At 39.9% G+C, this 21414-nt stretch overlaps 2 protein-coding genes and 1 long non-coding RNA gene across 5 annotated transcripts in view; 2 read left to right on the top strand and 1 right to left on the bottom strand.

The window, feature by feature from the left end:
* The window catches only part of LOC137172872 (collectin-12-like), a 43841-nt gene extending 30943 nt beyond the window's left edge, over positions 1-12898 (bottom strand). Inside the window, exons 1-2 of the mRNA XM_067577455.1 lie at positions 12625-12898; positions 10359-10409 (exon numbers count right to left, since the gene is read on the bottom strand). Coding sequence (XP_067433556.1) covers positions 10359-10409; positions 12625-12631 — 58 coding nt within the window. The 5' untranslated portion in view covers positions 12632-12898. The remainder of the gene's footprint in view (positions 1-10358; positions 10410-12624) is intronic.
* Positions 2751-3883, top strand: LOC137173217 (uncharacterized). The gene is made up of 2 exons (XR_010925133.1): positions 2751-3041; positions 3458-3883. It is a non-coding gene; the product is annotated as an uncharacterized lncRNA (long non-coding RNA).
* LOC137172874 (clusterin-like protein 1) lies at positions 11634-21414 on the top strand. Of its 3 annotated transcripts, none has more exons than XM_067577460.1 (10): positions 11634-11859; positions 17700-17745; positions 18401-18504; positions 18596-18744; positions 19207-19377; positions 19482-19923; positions 20013-20141; positions 20226-20440; positions 20869-21046; positions 21305-21414. In XM_067577460.1, exons 1-10 carry the CDS (start codon positions 11784-11786, stop codon positions 21313-21315), a joined length of 1521 nt encoding a protein of 506 aa, XP_067433561.1. In that variant the 5' UTR covers positions 11634-11783; the 3' UTR covers positions 21316-21414. The 3 variants fall into 3 exon arrangements, with proteins under 3 accessions (XP_067433561.1, XP_067433560.1, XP_067433562.1); XM_067577459.1 differs by having other exon boundaries at positions 11635-11859; positions 19482-19929; positions 20019-20141; XM_067577461.1 differs by lacking the exon at positions 11634-11859 and having other exon boundaries at positions 17198-17745; positions 19482-19929; positions 20019-20141.

The raw sequence follows: 21414 nt of genomic DNA, 5'->3' as shown, positions 1-21414 counted from the left end.
ACACTGACATATTACCACCTTTAAAAGTTGTTATGGCAAGAATAGTTGCTTATTACACATCCAGCAGACCCAGAGCAACAATTAGCATTTCTTTGGAGTTGTGTTTCTCGCCACCCAACAAATTCAAGTCCAATATTCACTCTCCTTTCAGCTCTGTTTTTGTCTCCAAACCCTGAGAGAAAGATATCTGGATCTTTAGCTGTTCAACTATGTTCACCAGCTAGTCGCTAACTTTGTCTGTCTGTCGTTTGGTGCTGAGCAGGTAGCGTACTGTATATGTGCTGTGAGACTGAACCAAAACAAGTTGCGAACCTTACAACAAAAACAATCAGCTGAAAGATGCTAAAATGGTTGATAAAGCTGAGGGGAATTAAAGAGCCAGGTGATAATTTTCTGTCAGATTGTTACTGCCAATGTCACATTAAGCATACTCATTTCATAAATTGTTATCATAAAAATATTGATTAAAGCAGCTTTAAATAAAATAACAGAAGTATTAGCAGCAAAATATATTTAAATAGCAAAGGTACAAGTCCTGGTTATGCAGATGTTTTATTCTTCATTACTGTATTACCAGCATTTTAATGTTCTCACTGTTTGAAGAGGGAATTATAACTTTACATACTATTGGGAAGTTTAATGGTTAAAAATGCAATAAATATAGCTGTCAAATAAATGTAGTGGACTAAAGTATTAAGTTGTGCAAAATTGACATATTTTAAGTACAAGTTAATCAAAATGATATCTGAGAAGAGCATATGTGTAAATCAACAGCTGTGTAAATGTATTGAGTTACTTAACTGTTGCTGTCATGCTACAGTCCTGCTTAAAATTCAAGAAAAATGAAAAATGACGTGTTCATAAAAGTCCTTTGTGATCGGCTGCCATTTTCCCTTTTGGCTGTCTTTCTTCTCTTTCAGACAGTTCTGTAGGATTCCAGGTTGAAAGGTTTGAATTATAACAGAGATAAGACAGTTTCTAGATGTCTGCAAGCAAGAGGAATGAAGGTCTGTGAAAAACTGCTGCACTAAATTAATGATTTTTTGATTGTATATGTGGGTGCATGTTATCTTATGTCATAAAGGTGCATAGTTTGCGCTTCAGATAAACAGATCCAGCTGGATCTTTTACTGTTACAACTCCCTCGTTTTCTTTATCTACTGCTTTATCTACACACACTCACACACACACACGTACACCGGGATCTCAAAGCCTTATCTCCTCACAAAGAGCTCCTCTCATGCTCCTCCAAACCCATCCATCCACTTCCTGATCTTCCCTTTCAACCGGCTGCATCTCCTCCACTTTCTCCCACTTCCTTTTCACTCCCTTCCCATCTCCTGGGATGATATAGCCTCTCGCCAAGCGCCCCCTGCTCTTGTTGCTCATTCAGCATCTCGGTGTTATCTCTCCTCCCGTCTGTCCTGTGGTGTTAGATTCTCCCAAAACCAGATACGAGGAAATCCCTGGTCTGCACATCATCTTTTTGTTTACACCCTGAGGCCTCGGTTTTCACAGTCTGCTCCAACATGTCTGGGTGAACTCTCCTCTCCTTGCACGATAAAAATAAGCCTGACATGTGAAACTGAAGATATTAAGCTGGTCTCTTAAGCCGCTGTCTGACATCTGATTATATTTTTTCAATCATATTATACTTAATTGTTTCTGGGTGTCTCCTTGGGAAATATAACGTGTGTGTCTGTCTACATTTGTCTCCCTCTTACTCTCTTATACACGCACATTTAATTTCCCTCATTCTCCTCTTGTCGCCACATTAATTTCTCACATTCTCTAACGTGCTTATGGATGTTTTCAGTGTTTCCCGCGGCTTTTTTAAAATACTTAAAAAGCTTGTGGGTATGAGTGAAGTAAAATAAGGCCTTGAACAACAACAACGAAATGAATCTGCGCAGGAGGATTTAAAATAATAGGACGTAAGAGCAAAAACACAATAGAGAAAAAAAACAGATAGCATAAAGCGCAGAAATTAAAAAGCCAAGATTAAAAAAATCCTTAGTTTGCTAAAAAAGGACAACTGAAATCAACATTCCTGAAACCAAAAGAAGAAAATGTATATTTTAAATTCGATAACATAGCGTTCAATCATAGAGCAGAGCATACAGTCACACTGAGCCTGATTGCATCCTGCTACACAACACAACGACCCACATTAGCTTTCCTGCTAAAGTCTCCTTCTTATCTAACTTACAAACACCAACACACATCTTGTCCTGCAACTTAGTTTGTTGAAAGAGCCAGCAAACAAACAATCACAGAGGAGAAGACTCCTTATATGCTGATTTGGTCTTAGCGACACACTGCTGTAGTTACTTTGTCTCTCTTCGGTATGGTGTAGCACTGATAGCCTGCCAGCTAGTGTCAATCAAACAAACTTCTGCACGCCCACACCAGCCAACTGAGACACAAAGGACCATTTCCGAAATTTTTCCAAAGGCCAAAAACTATTAACAATACATTTACAAAAACATGTTGACATTATTTCTGACCGCAGAGACGGATGATTAAATGTTATTTCAGTTGGACGTTAAACGCATGTAAAGTGCAGTAGAGATTTTGACTCCCCCGGGTCATCATCAGCGCAAAACCGAGCAACAACACACACTCTCACATCTCTTTATACTGAACAAACATGCTGTAATTAGTCAACAAGCACCAGGTGTGCAGCAAGAACATCAGAGCTAATCAAGAACAGGTGTTATGACCTTTTGATTTGAGGAAAGAAACTCACTATGTGCTCAGTAAGCCTCCATTTTTAGATCTTACTGAATGTGGGGAGAAACCTTATAATGGTTATTTATATTGATACGGCAGCAGTGTTAAAATTAATGATTTCACCACAAAGATCATGAGTAAAACATGAGACCTCTGTGATGCCTTAAAACGCCAGATTTGAATTTAGCCTTGTGTTTTACCGCTGGTCCATTTCAGCAGGTGAATTCGGTTAAGTGTTTTACCATCTCTGTCTGCTTTTTAATGCTCAGGAGGAGGATGCACAGGTGTTTGACCTGAAGCACGCTCAGGTCAGGTTTACACAAAGTTTGAGTGGTGCTTCTGCAAGATTTATTTCAACAGAGAAGGTCTTAAGAATCTCTAAACAACATCCAGTTTATGTCTCTGGAAATAGGAAGTGTGAACTGGTAAACTTTGAGAATCAACACACAGAATAAAGACGGCATACTGACTGTGAAGTCTTAAGGCCAAAATGAAAAACTTGACAGTGGTATACCACTTTAAGAGAGAACCAAGAGGCAGAATTGGAGAAAACCACAACACAACACTGCAAAAAAAGTCCAAGAAACCACAGCAAAGTGCATAAAAATTCCCATCAGACATTCTGACAAACACACTGCAAAGTATCACATGACAGTATGTGTTCAATGTGTCAAATGCTGGCGAGTAATGTTAACATAACCATGTCTGATTCCATGTTAACCAGGATGGATGAGGAGATGGGGGAGGTGTCATTATGACTACAGTGAAGGTGGTTGTTGTCCCTTGCCAGAGAAACCCGCCGGACCGAACCGAGCCTCGGCTGTGCTGACACAGCTGGTTCCAGGCACAGACACCCCGACACCGAGCTCGGCTCCAGGAATGTTCCAGGCCTTGCTGGAGAAACCATAACAAGTGCAGGAAATAGATTAGTGCACTCTGGGTTCCACACCGGCCGCAAACCTCCTGAGCCCAGCCTCTCCAAACCCACATGTGTGGGAACAGGAGACGCAGCAGCGGAGGGAGTAAGAAGACCCCCACTCAGACATCAGAGCAGATCCCAGAGGGACCTGCTGCACGGAGCAATCAGGCCTCCCCCAACTCCTACCTGAAGTCCTCAAGACACCAACATACAGTAAAACCACTGAGCAATGTATGACATTAGAGCGGTGGATTTATATAAGATATGATTAGTGCTACAACGGTTAATCAATTAATCCATTAATTGAGCGACAGAAAATTTATTGGCAAATATTTTTATAATAGTTTTGGTCGTTTTATTAAGTAAAAATACCAAATATTTGTTGGTTTCAGCTTCTCAAATGTGAAGATTTGAAGCTTTTCTGTGTCAAACATGATAGTTAACTAAATATTCTTGACATTTGAGGACATTCTTGAAATTTCTGACAGTTTATAGACCAAATGATTCATTGATTCACTGAGAAAATAATTGGCAGATTAATTGATTATGAAAATAATCATTAGTTGCAGCCATAGATGTGATGTTGACTCTGATTTGAATGCATAATATCAAGAAACACTTTACACTTGGATTAACCTATTACGGGTCTTATACATACCCTAAAGCTGAAATGATTGGTTGATCAATCAATTAGTCGACTGACAGAAGGCAACATTTTTGATAATTGATTAATTGTTTAAGTCGTATTTTTAAGCAAAAATGCCAAAAAAAATCCATCAGTAGCAGCAAAATCAAGATCTTCGGGTCTATGACTGTTGATTTGACAAAACAAGTCATCTGAATACGTTGAGCTGTGCTTCAGGAAATTATAATCAGCATTTTCCACTATTTTCTGACATTTTATGCACTGAACAGTCAATCAATCATCATTAAAGAAAATAATTGTCAGACCTATTGATAATGAAAATAATTGGTTGCAGCCTTATTGTACTCCTTTGATGGATTAATGCTAACTTGCCCTCAGTTTTCTGTTCAGTTTGATAAAACACAACTTTCCAACAAAGTACTACAATATAAACTCATATAATTTAAGTCTTAAAACTAGATTTAAACACAGGATGGACAAACTGTCATAGCTGATATTGTACTTCCAATTTCTAACAAATGTGTGATTCATGATATTATATAAACCCAAATGACAGACTAAACTTGCGCTTTTGGGGCCTCTGAGCAGTTACCTGCTCTGCCTGGTTTGTAATCCAGCCTTGCTTGGACGTGCTCACATTGTTTTTTTATTCTTAGTTTTCAACATTCAGTGCATTATCGATTTAATGACGCTCCTTTGTGAGTTGTAATTTACTTCTTGATGAACTGACTTTGCCTCAACCTGTGTCGCATATTCCAGTTTCAATATATGTTCATCTCTTTCATTCACAGAGTAACTTTTGAAAAAACTCAACACACTTTATCATCACCGAATGTGCAGTATCTGCAGCTCGTACAGCATAAACTAAGCTAAGATACTGTATAACGTAGGCCTGCTTTCATGGTGTGAGTTGTTTGTTAACCTAGCTTAAATCAAGGGTAAAGACAAACGTCTGCTATATTTCAGAAAAAAGTTATTGTCCTTTGTAGTTTTGTTTAACATTATTGTTGACTATAACATCTATAAACCTTGTTGTCACCCTTCAAATTCATATCTGTCCTGGTCAAAGATCCTTAGAGCTGTCTCAGACATGAATGCTAATAATGCTTCAGTTGGCTTCCACTAGCATTTTGCTAACATGTACCCATGTTAGCAAATAGAAATCTTATATCTATTTGACAAAATAGGTTGTTTATCCCATATAAGTTTATCATTGTCTCCCAAAAGTCTTACAAATAGCTGTTACAAAAATCCTTCATGTGAGATTATTCTGATCTGGTACCTCCATGGTTAAGTTTGGTTTAGGTTTACGCCCCAAATGACCTGGTTAAGAAAAGGGAAAGATGCTAGTCATGGCTAAAAAGACACCAATGTTGACTGTATCAATTTTTAAAGTTAGACACTAAAAGATGAGTCAGACAAGGCTGCTTAGCAGGAAAACTGAGTGTAATGTAGGTCATTTTAAGTGTCAGTGCTGTGTGTGTCTGAACTTTTAATGCACTCAAGAGCAAGACTAACTGTTAAAACTCTTAATTCTTTACTTACGACGCAGCTTGTCATGGGGTTGCATTTTATTCTAGTCTATTAGCTATTAATGGCAGAGACCCCTCTTTTTGTACATTTGATTTCAACTGTCAGAGTCACTCAACTCAGAAAAAATGAGGATAACATCACCAGTAACTGTTGTAAAAGTGTTTTTCATGGTTTCAGGGTTCCTGGTTTGAGTTGGTCCAAGGGCAACTGCTGACTGCCAGTGTCCAATGATTATACCAGCTCTAGAAGGGCTGTAAGAGTTCAGCCAAAGCTCAGGTAGATTTCTTTTTTTATTCTGATGGCTTTCTTATGTCAACCCCCCACAGAAAAATAAATTTGTTTAAACCTTGAGCACTGTGGAAGCAATTCCGGCCCGGCTTCAACTTGGCAGGCAGGGAGATGGGATTACCATATGAATTCACTCAGTGCAGGTACTTGTGTGTGTTTGTGTGTGTGTGTGTGTGTGTGTGTGTGTGTGGTGTGCACTTCCACTTGTATACAAGCAAGTGGAAAAATGTATGTCTATGTGTGTATTTGTGTAAATATACATCATGTATGTGTGCCATCTGGATGACGTTTGTGTAAAATAGAGAATCAGAAACAGTTCTCTGTTTAAAATGTGTGTGTTTATGTGAGTGTCTGTCTGTGTGTGTGTGTGTATGTGTGTGTGTGTGTATGTGTGTGTGTGTGTGTGTGTGTGTGTGTGTGTGTGTGTGTGTGTGTTCCCATTCTGACCTTCAGAAAGCTGACTCGTTTCTTAGCACGTCAGCAAACGCACAAACACCCTCAAAAGTACTTTCAAAGATAGATCAACACATGGTCACAAAGTGCATGTCTGTTAATATAACACATTGTACTTTTTAATGGAAACCATACAAAGGTTTTTACAGAAAGTCCTGAGGCAATCTTTTTTTTGATGTGGATGACTTACAGCTTTAAGCAGTGAAAAAACTAAATAAAAGCTGGTCTGTGATTTGCCTAACAGATTGTCCTACATTTTATTACACAGCTGAGATAATCGTTTCAAATTTAGGAATCCAAGGAATTGGAGGAGATCCTCGTAAACAACTTGAGTCCTGGAAGATGAACCCAACAATCAGACAACAACCCTGACTCATATCACTGAAAGGACCACAGTGTTTTTGTACGTCTGGAGTCCATTTTTCATGTGAGTATATCATAAATATCATAAATTATAACACTATGATGTAAATAGAAGAAATAAAACAGATGCTAGCGGTGACATGTCATTATTCATCTGCAACGCTCTCATTAGTAAAACAATAATTGAGCTTTGGCCAAAGTGCTGGAACTTCCGTGCATTGAAAAACAGATTTTGCAAAGTGATTTAAGATAAATATGTTTTTTTTTTAGCAGTAGCATTATGCTAGCTCACCAGTGTAGTCTGTGTTTCATGATTGGTTGGTGTGTTGGCGCGGGTTGTAGCAGCTGTTACATTGTGGGATTTTGGTCCTTAATTTCTCACACTGTCCGAAATGCAGGTTATCTCTGGTCATTGGTGGACTTGTCTCATAGTGCGACCCAGGATGACTGGTTTCGTCAACTTTCGGCCCCAAAATCGCTGCGTATGAGTCATTAATCACAGTGAACATTTAGTCACCTTTATATTTTTTGGTCAAAGTTACATCTTCCTGTGGTTGTCCATTTGCAAAACGCTTCCTCTGTGGTGTGTTCAAGTGTTCAAGTTGTGTGAAATTACGAGACAAATATGAACTTATAACACAAGAAAATACCAATTCTTGATCTTGCCTCTAAATTATTGTCTGTTTTGATGAATTCTTATGTTTTTATTGACTGTCTTCCACATTTTATCTGTTGAAAGCACAGCTGAAAAATGTGATGAGGTTCAACAGCTGACTCCAGTATTGGATGTCAGATGAGCTGTGAATGCATCAAAACAGTTTTAAAAACAGTCTCGGTCTCCTTTCGCATCACTACACAATAATTATGAGACTCTGGTAAAGGTGACTAAATGGTCACAATGATAGATTATTTGGTTGTGTTTCAAGCCTCTGCGGGATGGTTTTTATTGTGTACTGGAGTGAAGAGAACAACTGGACTGGAAAAACTTCTGAAGCACTTTAGAAAAGGGTCATCAGTGATGGAAGTGAAAGTATGTGATTTGTACAAACATCGGTAAGAAAAACAAACAGCGAACTGTTTCTTACCCGTGTTCACTTTGTAAAAACTAGCATTAAGTATACTGTTTCTGTGTCAAGTCATCCTCTTTTGAGCTCAGTTTTGACTTCATAAACCCGACACAGCTTTGACATGTCACAACAAATCAATCTCCTGGGAGAATGCAACAAATTAAAGCAAAACATGCAGAGAGGAAATAAATGTTTGTTTCCCCCCGAGTGCTGAGATTATAGTGCTAATAGTGGAAGAATGAGGATTTGTGATGGTTTGCATGAATGCAGGTCTCTTGCACAATGAAGCCTCTGGAGGCGGACCCCTCCAAACAGCTGCCATGTCCCTGAGAGGACCAACAGCACTCAGCTCAAGAGTTCAGCAGCGCTCTCCTCCTACTCCTCCAAATGTCAAGAGTTCATTTGAATAAAGTTAAAAGTGAGCTGGATTTGGCTCCCCTCCCCACAGCTCTCTAATCTAATCCATGAGCAGGACTCGCACGCGCTCACAGAGTAAGACAAACAGGATGCCTCTACTCGGGTGACTGGGATGAAAGAGATGGTGTTTGAACACAGTTTGAATTCGTCTCTGCTGGTGCTATAGTCCACTACTTCCCCTCTAGCTCTCGTGGACCTCGGGCGAACTGTGTGTGAATGAGTCATACCGCAGCAACACCCTGGATACAGAGACACCGAGGCTCCGGATCGTAAATCAATGTTGAATCAACAGAACCATGATGAAGCACACGCTCGGTCTCCAAGGAGAATAATAATGATGTGTTTGAGTGCATGTGTGACACAGCATATGATCTTCGGTGCCACTTTTTTTTTTTTAATATCCAGAAACGATGAGTTCATGCACTTGATGGCAAACATGCTTTCTGACAAAACCAACGAGCAGCGATCGGAGGAATAGGGAAACTGAAAAAGAATGACTAGAGCTGCAACGATCAGTCGATTAATCGATAAGTTGATCAACTTTGATGATTGAAGAAACGTCTTAGTCTTTTTTTAAAGCAAAGATACCAAACATTTACTATTTGCAGCTTCACCAATGTGAGAATTTCATGCTTTTCTTTGTCATACATGATAGTAAACTGAATATCTTTGGGTTTTGGACTGTTGGTCGGACAAAAAAAGATACTTGAAGACGTCAACTTGGGCTGTTTTTCTATATTTACTGACATTTTACAGACAGAGCAATAAATCGATTTATCAAAAAAAAAATGACTGCAAATGTTCATTGTGAAAGAAGTATTTGTGAAAGAGAGGTTGTGCATCATAAAAAAGCATGTATGAAAACAAATATGAGTGATTATCTCATGAGAAAAGACACAGGGAAGTACAAAATGGATTATATTAGAGTTGCCAGGAAAGAAAAAATGAGGCCAAAGATGATATTTTCAAAGGGTCAGTGCACCCACATTGCTAAAAGACATATTTTTTCCCTTCTTCATAGGAAGTATGAGTCATAAGAACTGTGTGCTCAGTAGAAAGTAGATCCAATAGAAAGGTCTGTGGATTATCCAGAGAAATGGGGACACATGTTGCTGTTTGTGTGAAAAACAAAAGTATAATCACCTTCATTGTATTGGGCTGGGAGCAGAAATATCAAAGATGGATATCTGAAAACTTGGGCAACACAACAAAAACTAGAGGTAAGTGACAAAATGTGTATTTTTTTGGTCAATTAGGTGAAGTAACATTGACTAAATGTGGACAAATCTGCTGTGAAATCTTTGAAAAAAGCCCTGATACTTCACCTGACCTACAATCCAATCACAATGAGGCTTCAAACATTAGTCTTAACACATTGCATGTTTGTGAATACACTTGTACAAACCACATGCATGTGAACTTGCCTGCATGTGTTGCACCACAACAGAGGGATGTATGTTGACTACCCTTTCAGAATGACTAACTCCACATTTTTGAGGTCTGCACATCATGTTTATGTGAGTCAACATGTCTAAGTCACTCAATTTAAGTAGATAAAAGAAAGAGAGAAGAGAGTGTCTGAAAGCTCTTGATCTGGAGAGCTCTTGTCAGCAGTCATTGGTCCCGTGGTGAGCTGGACCTCACAGACTGTCAGCCACATTAAAGTTCAACCCAAACCCTGACCTCAGAGGCAAAATCATGCCCGGCCTAGCCACATATCAGGACAGATGTGTGTTAACTAGATGAATCAATTAGACTAATATGTCCATAGATATCAAGGTGATTCTAGGTAACAACAATAAAGAGCCGAGCCCACACACTTAGCGCCTTTAATTTACAACATTTCATTCTCAAAACAATAAAAATTTTATGATTAGAGCTCCAAGTGTGCCGGCTTTTCTCTCCTTTTAGAAAAAAAAAAGGGTCACTTTTCACTCACCGAACCTCTTGTATCCAAAAGACTGTACTTCCTCCTCGTCTGCAAAGTCGTCTGTGTGACATAATCAGAAACATATGACATAAATAGGTCATACTGTACTGCACGCTTACTGGGGGTGCATTGTGTTTAAAGCAGTTGGTAGGACTCCACAAACAAAATAAAACAGAGGGAAAACACTACAGGGCAGCTGCCACAGAGCCAAGAATTCATAACGTTATCCTTGGAAACAGAGTGGAGGCAGCCAACGAGGCTTATGGAGATAGTAGAGCATGATCTCTAGTAATAAGTGTGTGTGTGTGTGTGTGTGTGTGTGTGATAGGAGGTCCAGAGAACTGTAAAAGCCACAGGCTGCGGTTTCTCTGGGTTGTTGACAGTAAACCCTAATTACACTCTGCCACACTACACTGCAGCAGAGCACAGAAAACATCAGTGGTAATGGTGAACAGATGGGGCCGAGGGGGGCGACATGGGTGAGGGGAGACAGGGAGGGATGAGCTGAGTGTGTGTTTGTTGGTGGGGGGGGGGGAGATGGGGGGGCGGTGGGGGCGGGCGGTTAGAGGGGGGGGTGGCAGGGTTGTGTCAACTGGATTAGTTCTTCTAGAGAGTTATTGTACTTCAGGTTTCTCTTAGAAAGTGTCCAGTAAATACAGCTACTTGTAGGAGAGCAAACACAAACACAGCAGTTACTAATAGAAACGATCATTTCTGTTCATCACATGCACTACAGGTGGTGCTTACAGGTCATCCTCAGTCATGCAGGAACCTTTTCTTCATCATGATAAAGTCTTTTTTGGAAGCAGCATCCTGTTGTTTCTTAGACGTCACAAATTCATTAAAGGACAAGTTCACAATTTTTCTTTTCAGTCAGATGCCCACACGAACACTGAAAGAGGTTTTCGTCACTGTACTCATTCTTCCTGTTCCCTTTCAAATGTGCTTTCTGAGGCTTATATGTTGTCAGCAACCATGTACCCTGTTTCTGCTGAATGACTCAAGCTACACAGGTGTGGGCTTGGTTTATAAGCCCACTTGCTGGTAAAAGATCTAGCTGGTAAAAGATCCCTTTAAAATGTGCTTTCTTAGGCTTATATAACCATGTACCCTGTTTCTGCTGAATGACTCAAGCTACACAGGTGTGGGCTTTGCTTATAATTGGATGGGAGACCTCCTGGGAAAACTAAATTGCTGCTAGGACAGGTGTCAGTAGGCCAGTAGGGGGCGGTCTTCCCTCAGGTCCTAATAAAAAAAATCCCAATGCCTCAGTGCAGTGATGATGAGATGTTAAACCGAGGTCCTGACTCACTGTGGTCATTAAAGATCCCGTGGCACTTACCGCAAAGAGTAGAGGGGTTCCCCTGTGTCCTGGCAAAATTCCCAGCCTCTCTGGATCTGGCTACCTAATCAGCCCCCAGTGTAATTGGCTCAATGATTCCCTCCCTCTCCACCTCAATGATGTGCGGTGAGCGTTCTGGTGCAGAGACGGCTGCCATGAATCAACCAGGTGAGTGCTACTCATCAGTGGGGGCTGAGGTGAGTTTGTCCCCTTCACTATGAAGCACTTTGGGTATCAATATAAAACACTATTATATGAGGATTCAGAGTTAGTCTTATCAAGTTGATATCTGTCACATTTACAGTCTTTTTTTAGCATCAAATTCCCTCTTTGTGTTTCCCTGTTGAGCGGTTGAGTGGAAGTATAGTAACAAAAAGAAGGACTTTGGCACTAAAAAGACTGTAACGTTGAGAGATATCTACTTGATTTAACTCATTTGGGCAGCTGAAGCTTCATATTAGCTTCAGATAAACTTTTACATACATTTTTTGCACATTTTACTTTTGACCCCCATCACTTACATTATAAGTGCATTATGAAGGATCTTCTAATGGTCAGTATGAACAGGAGGAATGATTACAACAAGAAAAACCTGCTTCAGTGTTCATTTGGGCACCTGACTGTTGTCTTTAGACAGACTTGAAAAAATTGTGAACCCGCCCTTTAAGTTTAATGCCGGATACACAGACTAATTGTGCAAACACGATTCTCTCTTTTTATTTCCTTCAATGGGATTCAACTATAAGTATTTCACAACCTCTGCACCGCAGTACCTTAATGTCATCCAGATGTGACTCACGGACCACAAAGAAATACGCACAGACTGAATAGAGTTTGCAAAAAAAAAAAACCTGTACTCTATAAATTTAGATTTTTGGAAAAAAAAGTAAAACAACATGCACTTCACGTATCAGCTGCACGTGTCTTGCGTACCTTTCATGGCGTTTAATGGCTCGTTGAGGACTGTAGAAGAGATGAGGACCCCTGTCACTTTCTGCGCATCTCAGCATCCAGAGCAATGGTGAAAACTCGCTCCACGGTGAACGACGCACACTGATATCAGCAACAAAAGACCTACAAGTGAGTCTTCATGTTGATTGTTCAGTTTAAAATCCCATTGGCTCACTGAAGTTTTCTGCAGGAGTGATGTGATGAGTGTCGTCCTGCAGCGCTGCGCTGAGCTGAGCTGTCTGTTTAACCTCCGTCAAGTTACACAGAGACACATCACACTTCCGCTGCTGCTCCCAAAATACAACCCTCCTCGTTGCATAATGATGGATGGATGGATACATAGATGGATAGATAGATAGATAGATAGATACATAGATACATAGATAGATAGACTCTACTACATTTATTTGACAGCCATATACAGTACTAGTTATTTTGCAGGTTTAGATAATTAACACAAAATATAATGACTAAATTGTAATGTATTATAATTACACCACCAAGCAATAAAACTTAGCCCAACTTTTGCTAAGTGATGCTTATACATCAATACTTACAATCCAATGATATTCTTAAGTACTTAAAAGTATATTTTGATGCTAATTCTGGTACTTTTACATAACAGACACTTTGAATGCACCATATTTACTAATAATATATACAGACGGGTGACAAATTAAAGGAAAAACCAATACAGTTCTGAATGCTTGATCCCTACAGTGAAGGGGTCTGGTGGCTCTGTTATGCTTTGGGGGGCATTTCGCTGGCATGGTTTGGGTCCACTTGTCCCCTTAGAGGGAAGAGTCACTGCAAATCAATACAAAGTTGTTCAGAGTGATCAGCTTTATCCTATGATGAAACATTTCTATCCTGATGGGAGTGGTCTCTTCTGGGATGATAATGCCCCGATTCACAGGGCACGATGTGTCACTGAATGGTTTGCTGAGTAAAAAATGAAAATGATGGACTTCGCAGTCACCAGATCTCAACCCAGTTGAACACTTATAGGAGATTTTGGACCGACGTGTTAGACAGTGCTCTCCACCACCATCATCAAAACACCAAATGAGGGAATATCTTTTGATGTTCATCCCTCCAGAAGAGTTCAGAGACTGTAGAATCAATGCCAAGGTGCATTAAAGCCTTAATAAGACACTTTATGTTGGTTTTTTCTTTGTCACTATTCTGTATTTCTGCAATGTGGTGCTATCTGAGTAGGCTACTTCATTTTCACCACGGAAAAGCAATAAAAACATGAACATTAAACAATTAACACAAACATAACAGTGTAAGAAGGAGAGGGACAGTAATTTACTATGACTATGTGTTTGTTATTGACATGATAAAAAACTGTCTGTGCAAAAAAGCAGAACATAAATAGAAATATGAATACTAATATGGATATGTAAATAAATGAGTGTAAATAAACTATGTGTGTGTATTAACAGAATATACTGTATACTATATGTACAGTTAGCATTTGTTACAGATCTCTATTATTCCACTCTCTCCTATTTCACTGTTCAATCCAACCAATAAAGTCAAATAAAACTAATCCCTTTATGTTGAAGGCTAAAGTGCCATACTTCCGGTATTTTCCCAACTTTTTCTCCAGTTTCCTTTGTTGAGCTTGACGCCGTCACCAGTTACCTCTGGCCACACCGCCACAGCTGTCCCAGTGTGTGCGGTGGCGGTCCCGTCCTCTCCCGCTGCAGAGAGGAGGTGCGGGCTGCTTTCATCCCCGCAGTAATCCAGCCGGAGATGAGATTAAGTTACTGGGGGTTGATGGCAATCGCGTCCCCGGGTGAAAATCTGGTACCCATTAGAGATAATTTCAAAGGTTTGGGGTTTGGTGGGGGTGGAGTTGGGGGGTGGGGGCGACACCGAAACGGCGACACTTTTCAGTGCAGTTCCTGTGTTTTTTACATATTCACATCTCATTTCCTTTAAAGAGGAAAAATCACTTTCATATTTATGTTATATTCATTTAAGCTCCTTTGGCCTCTCTGTGGCACTCAGTAGGTTAATTATGGTGGTTTGCAGTCGAGCATTTTATCATCTGACTGATCACAAGGATTCCTGTAAAAATGCCTTTACTTTTAAAGCCTTTTTTTTCTATAATTAAGCTGTTAAAAGCTTTATTTCCATAAAACAAGAGAAGAACTGTGCATTTCAAGAACAAGCAACTTGTTAAGAAGAACAATAAGAATACAAATTTACTAGAAATTAATAACTGAATCTTGAAAAAAGACAATAGCTTCGCTAAAATCAAGAAAAATGACTCCTGATTCTTGGAGTAAGTAGGTTTGGGAAATAAATTGAGATAATTGGACTTGACTGGCACACTTTAGTCAGTTGTTTGTAATAAAATTAAGTTTTTAAACTCAACTATAGACAAAAATTACTTAATATGATGGATATTTTTGCCTTTTTTTTGCTCTGAAGTCTGTGTCAGGCTTAATAAGTTGGCCATTTTCTCTCAGTTTAATAAATAGCATCTCTCTTCACTCCAAGATGACATAGATCTTATTTGTTTACTCTCACTCCATCAGTCATTTCTGTTCTGTTAAACTACTCCCAGTGGCAGGAAAGACTAACCACAATCTATCAAAATCAGACAGTAAGGTTTCCACCAGCAGCCATTTCCGCTTAACTCTTCCAGGTGCAGTGATAATGCCAACAGATCCTGTGTCCGTAATCTCTCGGGCCTGCAGATGCAGATCACTGATCAAAGGCAGAAAACAGCTGCATCCTTCCAGACTAACGAGAAACATCAAAGAAATTAGACAGACCCCCCCCCCCCTTCTCATCTTAACAGTACAGGTTAGTGTCACTGGCCCTGATGTTAATCTTTTTACACTCGCTCAGTTCAAAACAATTGATTTCCAGGAAAAGATGCAGATAACAGCAACTGTCTGAGCTCTGAAGTCCTCTGAGCTTTGAAAAAAAAACTCTACACAGATCTGTTTTTCTTCTTTGGTTGGATAACAGCGCCTTCAAACCCAGGCTCAGCGTTAATAGCTCGAGTTTGACCCATTCCCTCTACATATTAGATTCCAGACAGGCCTCACATGATAAAGCGACTAATTACTTGTTTTCCTAAAGGCTTCAAAATTGTTATTTTACTGTTGGCTATAATTGGAGCAGCAGGCTGGTATTAGGGCTCAGATAGAGAGATCGTGGTGAGCTGATAAAAAGCAGCTGAGGGTCAGGTATCTTACAGCCAGACTCCTGCTGATCCTCATTCATGAGGTTGGGACCTCATTTGCTGGGTCAAGGCTTTCAGCAGAGGGCTCAGATTATCAGAAGGTTGCGAGAGCACACAGGAATTCCACATTTACCACGCCGCCGCCATGTTTAGATATCGTTATAAGAATAATGGCAACTCAGATTATTCTGTAAGGAGAGATAAACTGGTGGTAGAGGCCCGAAGTGCTGATACAGTATGAAGGATGTTTTAGATTATGTCAGCTACAAGCTTACAAGAAACATTGAAAAGACTCTTGAGGTTTGTTATGTTAATAATATTAGAGAAATCTTTTATTAATTTCTGCTGATTTCTCACCTCTTACATAGGTCATATGGACATTTATCAGACATTTTAGAGGGATAGTGAGCTGCCTTACTGTATCTCATTATTCTGTCATCTTGAAAAAACAGATTTAGAAGAGGGTTTATTTATGATTTTATAAAAAAGTAAGTTTTAAGATCGATTAATGTGCTACTTTTTGTACTTTTAGGCATGCTTTTTGACATTGAGCATCAATGCATCGACTTCTTCCTGTTTTTTTTTTTTTTTTACCATGGATTACCATATTTATCAAAAGACAAAGCAGGAAGAGAGAAACATCACAAATACAAGACAGAAGTGGTCACTGAATGGTTCGATGAGTATAAAAATTATGTGAATCATATGATACGGCCTTCACAGTCCCCAAATCTCAGTCTGGTTGAACACCTGTGGGAGATTTTGGAGCAACGGGTTTGATATCACCGTCATCTAAATACTAAGTGAGGAAATATCTTTAGGAAGGATGGTGTTCGTGTAGAATCTACAGTATGTCAAGGAGCATTGGAGCAGCTTATAGAGGCCCAACACTGCAGAGACACTTTATATAGTTACTTTAATTTCTCACCCATCTCTACATTAACACACATCTCCTAAACAGGCTGCACATACACCTGAAAATACACTCACAAGTCCAGTCATGGCTCAGAAAAAAAAGTGGCTGGAGCCTTGAAGCCTTTTTGAGCCCATCTGCTATGAATTATATTTCAAATCATAGCCAACTATTTAACAAAACATGTTGCTGCGGGCATTTGTAAGTAATTTGAATGTATTTTGTTACGTTCTCATTTTTAGAGGTAATGCAGTTTCTAGTTATTTTCCATTAAGCTGCGTTATCACACAGCAATAATGTAACATTGACGAGAATGTATTTAGATTTGATGTTTCTTGTAATGGACTACACAACTCACACATGTTTTAAAAGTGTTTCCTACCATACAGACATGACTGGAAACCAATGGAGGTTGAAAATAGTAAAAAAAATACATAAAAACTGTGCAGAACACATTAAAAGTGGCACAGTAAACATGATTTGTAGTAACTTGCAAACACTAGTTTTCTCTCCAAGGTTATTCTGTGTTTGCACAGCATGCACGCTTGCATATGTTCATGCCGTCCTCCTGCTCCTGCTGTGGCCTTCAGTGCAGAGCTTAGACCATGCCAGTGTGTGCCAGGTCTCTGCAGGAAGCTAAGGCTTACTGTCAGTCTGATAGAGATTAAAGCATAAAGTTTCACCTGAGGAGGGCTCCGGAGTATGTTAGAGACAATTAAGTGAGATAGACTTGCCAATAATTGAGCATGTTATGTTTACTGTGCATTAAAGCCAATCTTAAGATGATTAGTAGTTATGCTGTGCGCGTAAAGCTTAATAACCAGTAATGCAAACACACTAATAGGATCTGCGCTGCTGAGTAGATCCATAAAAATAGAACAATCCTTCGAAGAAGCGGACGCTCTCTCTCTCGCTCTCTCTCTCTCTCACTCTCAGAAGCTTCTGCTCCTGTCCTGGATGCTGATGTTTTCATAGTCTCAAGGTAAATATCTATTCTGTTTTGCCTTCATAATTCACTGTGCGACAGCGGTTTGTTCAAATGCAACTTTGATTTTTCAGTATCCAGATTTTGGGATACATGCAAGCTGGGGTAGATAACGGTTTGTGTGTTTTCAGTGAAAGTGGTGAAAAGCTTTCTAACAACTTTACTTTATGACATGTTTAATTATTTGTGCAACAAAAGTAGGTCCTCTTCCAGTTTGTGCTGACTTTTATTTGCATTATTATTGTATTTTTCTCTCTGTCATTCAATTTTGTTGATAGATATATTGAACAAGAACAACATTTACTCAGGAAAGATTAAAATAGTAGCTTGCATTTTTGTTAATTCATAATTATTAATTCAATTGCACTGTATTTTGGTCATTTGTCCTTGTTATGTAATGTTATGCCTCAATCCCCGGATGACTAGTCCACTGCAGCAGCTTTAGTTAATGTGGGTTCCTGTTGGTAATCATGTTATTTGGCTTGAGAATTAACATTTGTCCACAGGTCACATTAGTTGCCCTTAACTGTTGTCCTCACTTTTAAGAAGTCTCTAGTTTAAAATGCTTGAGAAATGGTGACACCTTGTGGCGAGTTTAGTAGCAAGAGCATGTCTTTCTGTTGTGTTACTTAACATGTAAGTTTCCTCACAGAGCTGAAGACAGGATGAGGCGGCTGCTTGTTCAAATTCTCTGCATCACTGAAGTCCTGCTCTGCGCTGCAGCCTCTCCTCCGCTGAGCGAGGACACGCTGAAAAGTAAATCTAAAAACAATACTTACTGATATTACTAATAACTCAACAATAAAGTGTTACATAACTTCACCATGTGTGCTTCACTTGTGTGCAGAGCTGTCGGATGCAGGGGAGCAATATGTCAATGAGGAAATTAAGAGAGCTTTACTCGGGGTGAAGCAGGTGAAGGAAACGATGGAGAAAAAAGAAGAGAAGCACAGGCATCTCATGGACGCCCTGAGACACAGCAGCGACAAGGCGAAGGTACAAAATGTGCTTTTCTGACATTGACATTGTCCTGATTGACATCTGCAAACCTATACTTACAGTAATCATTGCTGATGTAAGAAACCCACAATGAAAATACCATTAAGTCATCGTGTGTTTTGGTACAATAACTTTTCACACAACATGACTGTTGTAGTTGGGCAGTTACATCTTTACCACATGTTTTTGCCTCATAACGGAAAAGTCTCAAAGAGAAACCTCAAAGCAGACAGTGAATAATGAATGTGGGAGTGGGGCTGGTTTGGGGAGTTGTGGGTGTAGTTTTACTACAGTTGGGATAAATGAACTGTCTGTAGATTCATCTGTTTTCTGTCATTTCAGAGTAAAACATGAGGCTGCATGCCAGGGCCCCAAACCGCATCTTTATCCTTTTTGGCCTATTAAGAGGCAATGTTTGTGTGACAGAAATGAGCTTTTTCTGTTTTGGGGTTCCTTCAGGGGGCGATGCAGCTGGCCAGGGAAACAGAGCAGAAACTCAAAGAAGCTGAATGGCAGTGTCAAGATTTAACCAAATCGACCTTTGAGGAGTGTCGCCCTTGTCTTGAAGACACTTGTAAGACTTTCTTCTCCTCAGTGTGCCGACGTGGATTCGCCTCTTTTTCATTCAAGGTTTGACTTCTATAGGTTCTATAAAAATATCTTCCAAAATGTAAAAGTCAGACTGGTTTTTAACAAGCTCCAAACATGTTGGTCCTGTGAATCTCTCTCTCCAGGTGGAGGAGTTTTTCAGGAAAATGGCGTCCCAGCTGGAAGCAACAGATCATGTTTACAATCAAAACGAGGAGGACGCAGGTGGTGATCAGAACCAGCTTGCTGAGGACAAAGCCGACCTGGAGCTGCTGCAGGCTGACGTGTCGTTCAGCCAGCTGCTGTCAAACATCAGCCTCCTGCACAACCAGAGCGTCCATCTGGTCAAGAAGATGCAAGAGGTGTTCGGGCATTCCTTCCTGGCGGCCTTCACGACAGAGCTGCAGCCCAGGCCGCTGTCGGTCTTGCAGAGCGGCTCGAGTGCGGGTTTCTTCAGGACCGTCAGTCTGGATCACATCCTTGATTCAGTGTATGACTTTGGGAAGAACGTGTTGGAGGAATTCAGCACCACAGTAGCTGATGTGTTTGAAGAGATAGAGGAGGCTGAGGAGTATTTTCAGCAACCAGGTAGAGGTATCTGATGTACTATGACGTTAAATATCTAAGTTTGTTCACTTTATTTGCTCTCATCTGTTATTATGTGTTCATCTACAAAGATACAGGATCGTATTCTGCTTTCGGACAGTCCCAGAGCAGACATCTGTGCAGACGACTGCGCAGGCAAGCATCAGAGTGCTGGCAGCTCCAAAGCTTGTGCCAGACATGTGAGGATTATCTGTTGAAAGGTAAATCACTTGTTCAGTTTTTCAGTCCCTGATGTCACCGTACACGCCTTCCCTGTATGTAAATCTTATGTGTATCACTTACAGAGTGTCCGAGTGTCCAGCAGTTGCACTCTGAGATGGAGGAGATGTACATGCTGCTAAACGCCTCCCGTCAGCAGTACGACGACAGGCTGCAGTTGGTCCAGAAACACACGGCAGACACACAGAGGTGGCTCAGCAATGTGGATGACAAGTACGGATGGGTCAGCCAGCTGTTCAACAGCACAGAGGGCCCACACGACATCTTCCGCGTGATCACGGTACTGCTGCAGTGATTTCAGTTTATTTTAATAAATTTAATTTGGGAAGTTGTTACCATGGTTGCCAAATATATGTAAATAAAGGATTATTGTTCATCCTACCTGCAACAACACTTGAATTTCTTAGCTTCATAAAGTAATTAGTCTTTGCTTAAGTGCGTTCAAAATAATCCTAATTGAATTCTGTCATAGATAATAGACTTGATCCTTTACATGAATGAACAATCCTGTTTATTGAATGTTTCCAAGATAGAATTAGAAAATATATGATTATTTTTGGCTGGCAAGGATCTTGTTTGGTAGGAATTTTTTTTTTTTTTTAGCTTAACAGCCTTTGACAGGTGAGCCAGAAAGTTGCATTTTTTATTTTTCATCATATTGTCATCTATATTTTCATTACGTGCTGATGTGGTTTCCCAATTTTCCAGGTGAATCCACAGCAGATACAGAGTAACACACCTAAAGCTGACAGCAGCGTGGTCGTAACCATACTGGACTCTGCCCCAATAACTGTCTTGGTCCCAGCAGATCTGGAGGTGGATGACCCCATTTTCATGCAATATGTAGCCCAGGAGGCTCTGACGCTCCACAAACAGCAGATAAGAGGTACTGATTCAGGCAGTATTGTGGTTTAGTGCATTAATTGTTTACACCACAACAAATCCCATAGCATTTCTTCAGTATAAGCCCCTATTTTCTGTAGCATTGTGTTAAAAGATTAAATGGATCCATATACAATGTAGCATTTGGGAATATTGAAGTTTACTGGCTCAGACCAAGTCAACTATTTGTACACATTTATCACTTTAAATTGTGGTAAATTATTTGTCTTTAAAAACTATTTTATGTTTTCTCTCCACACAGGAATGCAGTAACTTGAATATTTCAGCACCTTGACCTTCAGACGCTGAAGATGCGGTTACAGAAATACATAAAATCACCTTTGTAAAACTTGAAAATGCACTTTATAGATG

Source organism: Thunnus thynnus, chromosome 21, assembly GCF_963924715.1.
Source record: "Thunnus thynnus chromosome 21, fThuThy2.1, whole genome shotgun sequence".
NCBI lineage: Eukaryota > Metazoa > Chordata > Actinopteri > Scombriformes > Scombridae > Thunnus > Thunnus thynnus.
The sequence above is the reverse complement of the archived record's forward strand: the minus strand, read 5'-3'. Positions and strand labels throughout refer to the sequence as shown.

Excerpts from the sequence above, each read along its gene's own strand:
- LOC137172874 (XM_067577460.1), top strand. The coding sequence starts at position 11,784 with ATGATTCCCTCCCTCTCCACCTCAATGATGTGCGGTGAGCGTTCTGGT. Across the intron at positions 18,505-18,595 it reads GAGCGAGGACACGCTGAAAA|AGCTGTCGGATGCAGGGGAG; the intron begins GTAAATCTAAAA and ends ACTTGTGTGCAG. Across the intron at positions 19,924-20,012 it reads GGAGTATTTTCAGCAACCAG|ATACAGGATCGTATTCTGCT; the intron begins GTAGAGGTATCT and ends TCATCTACAAAG.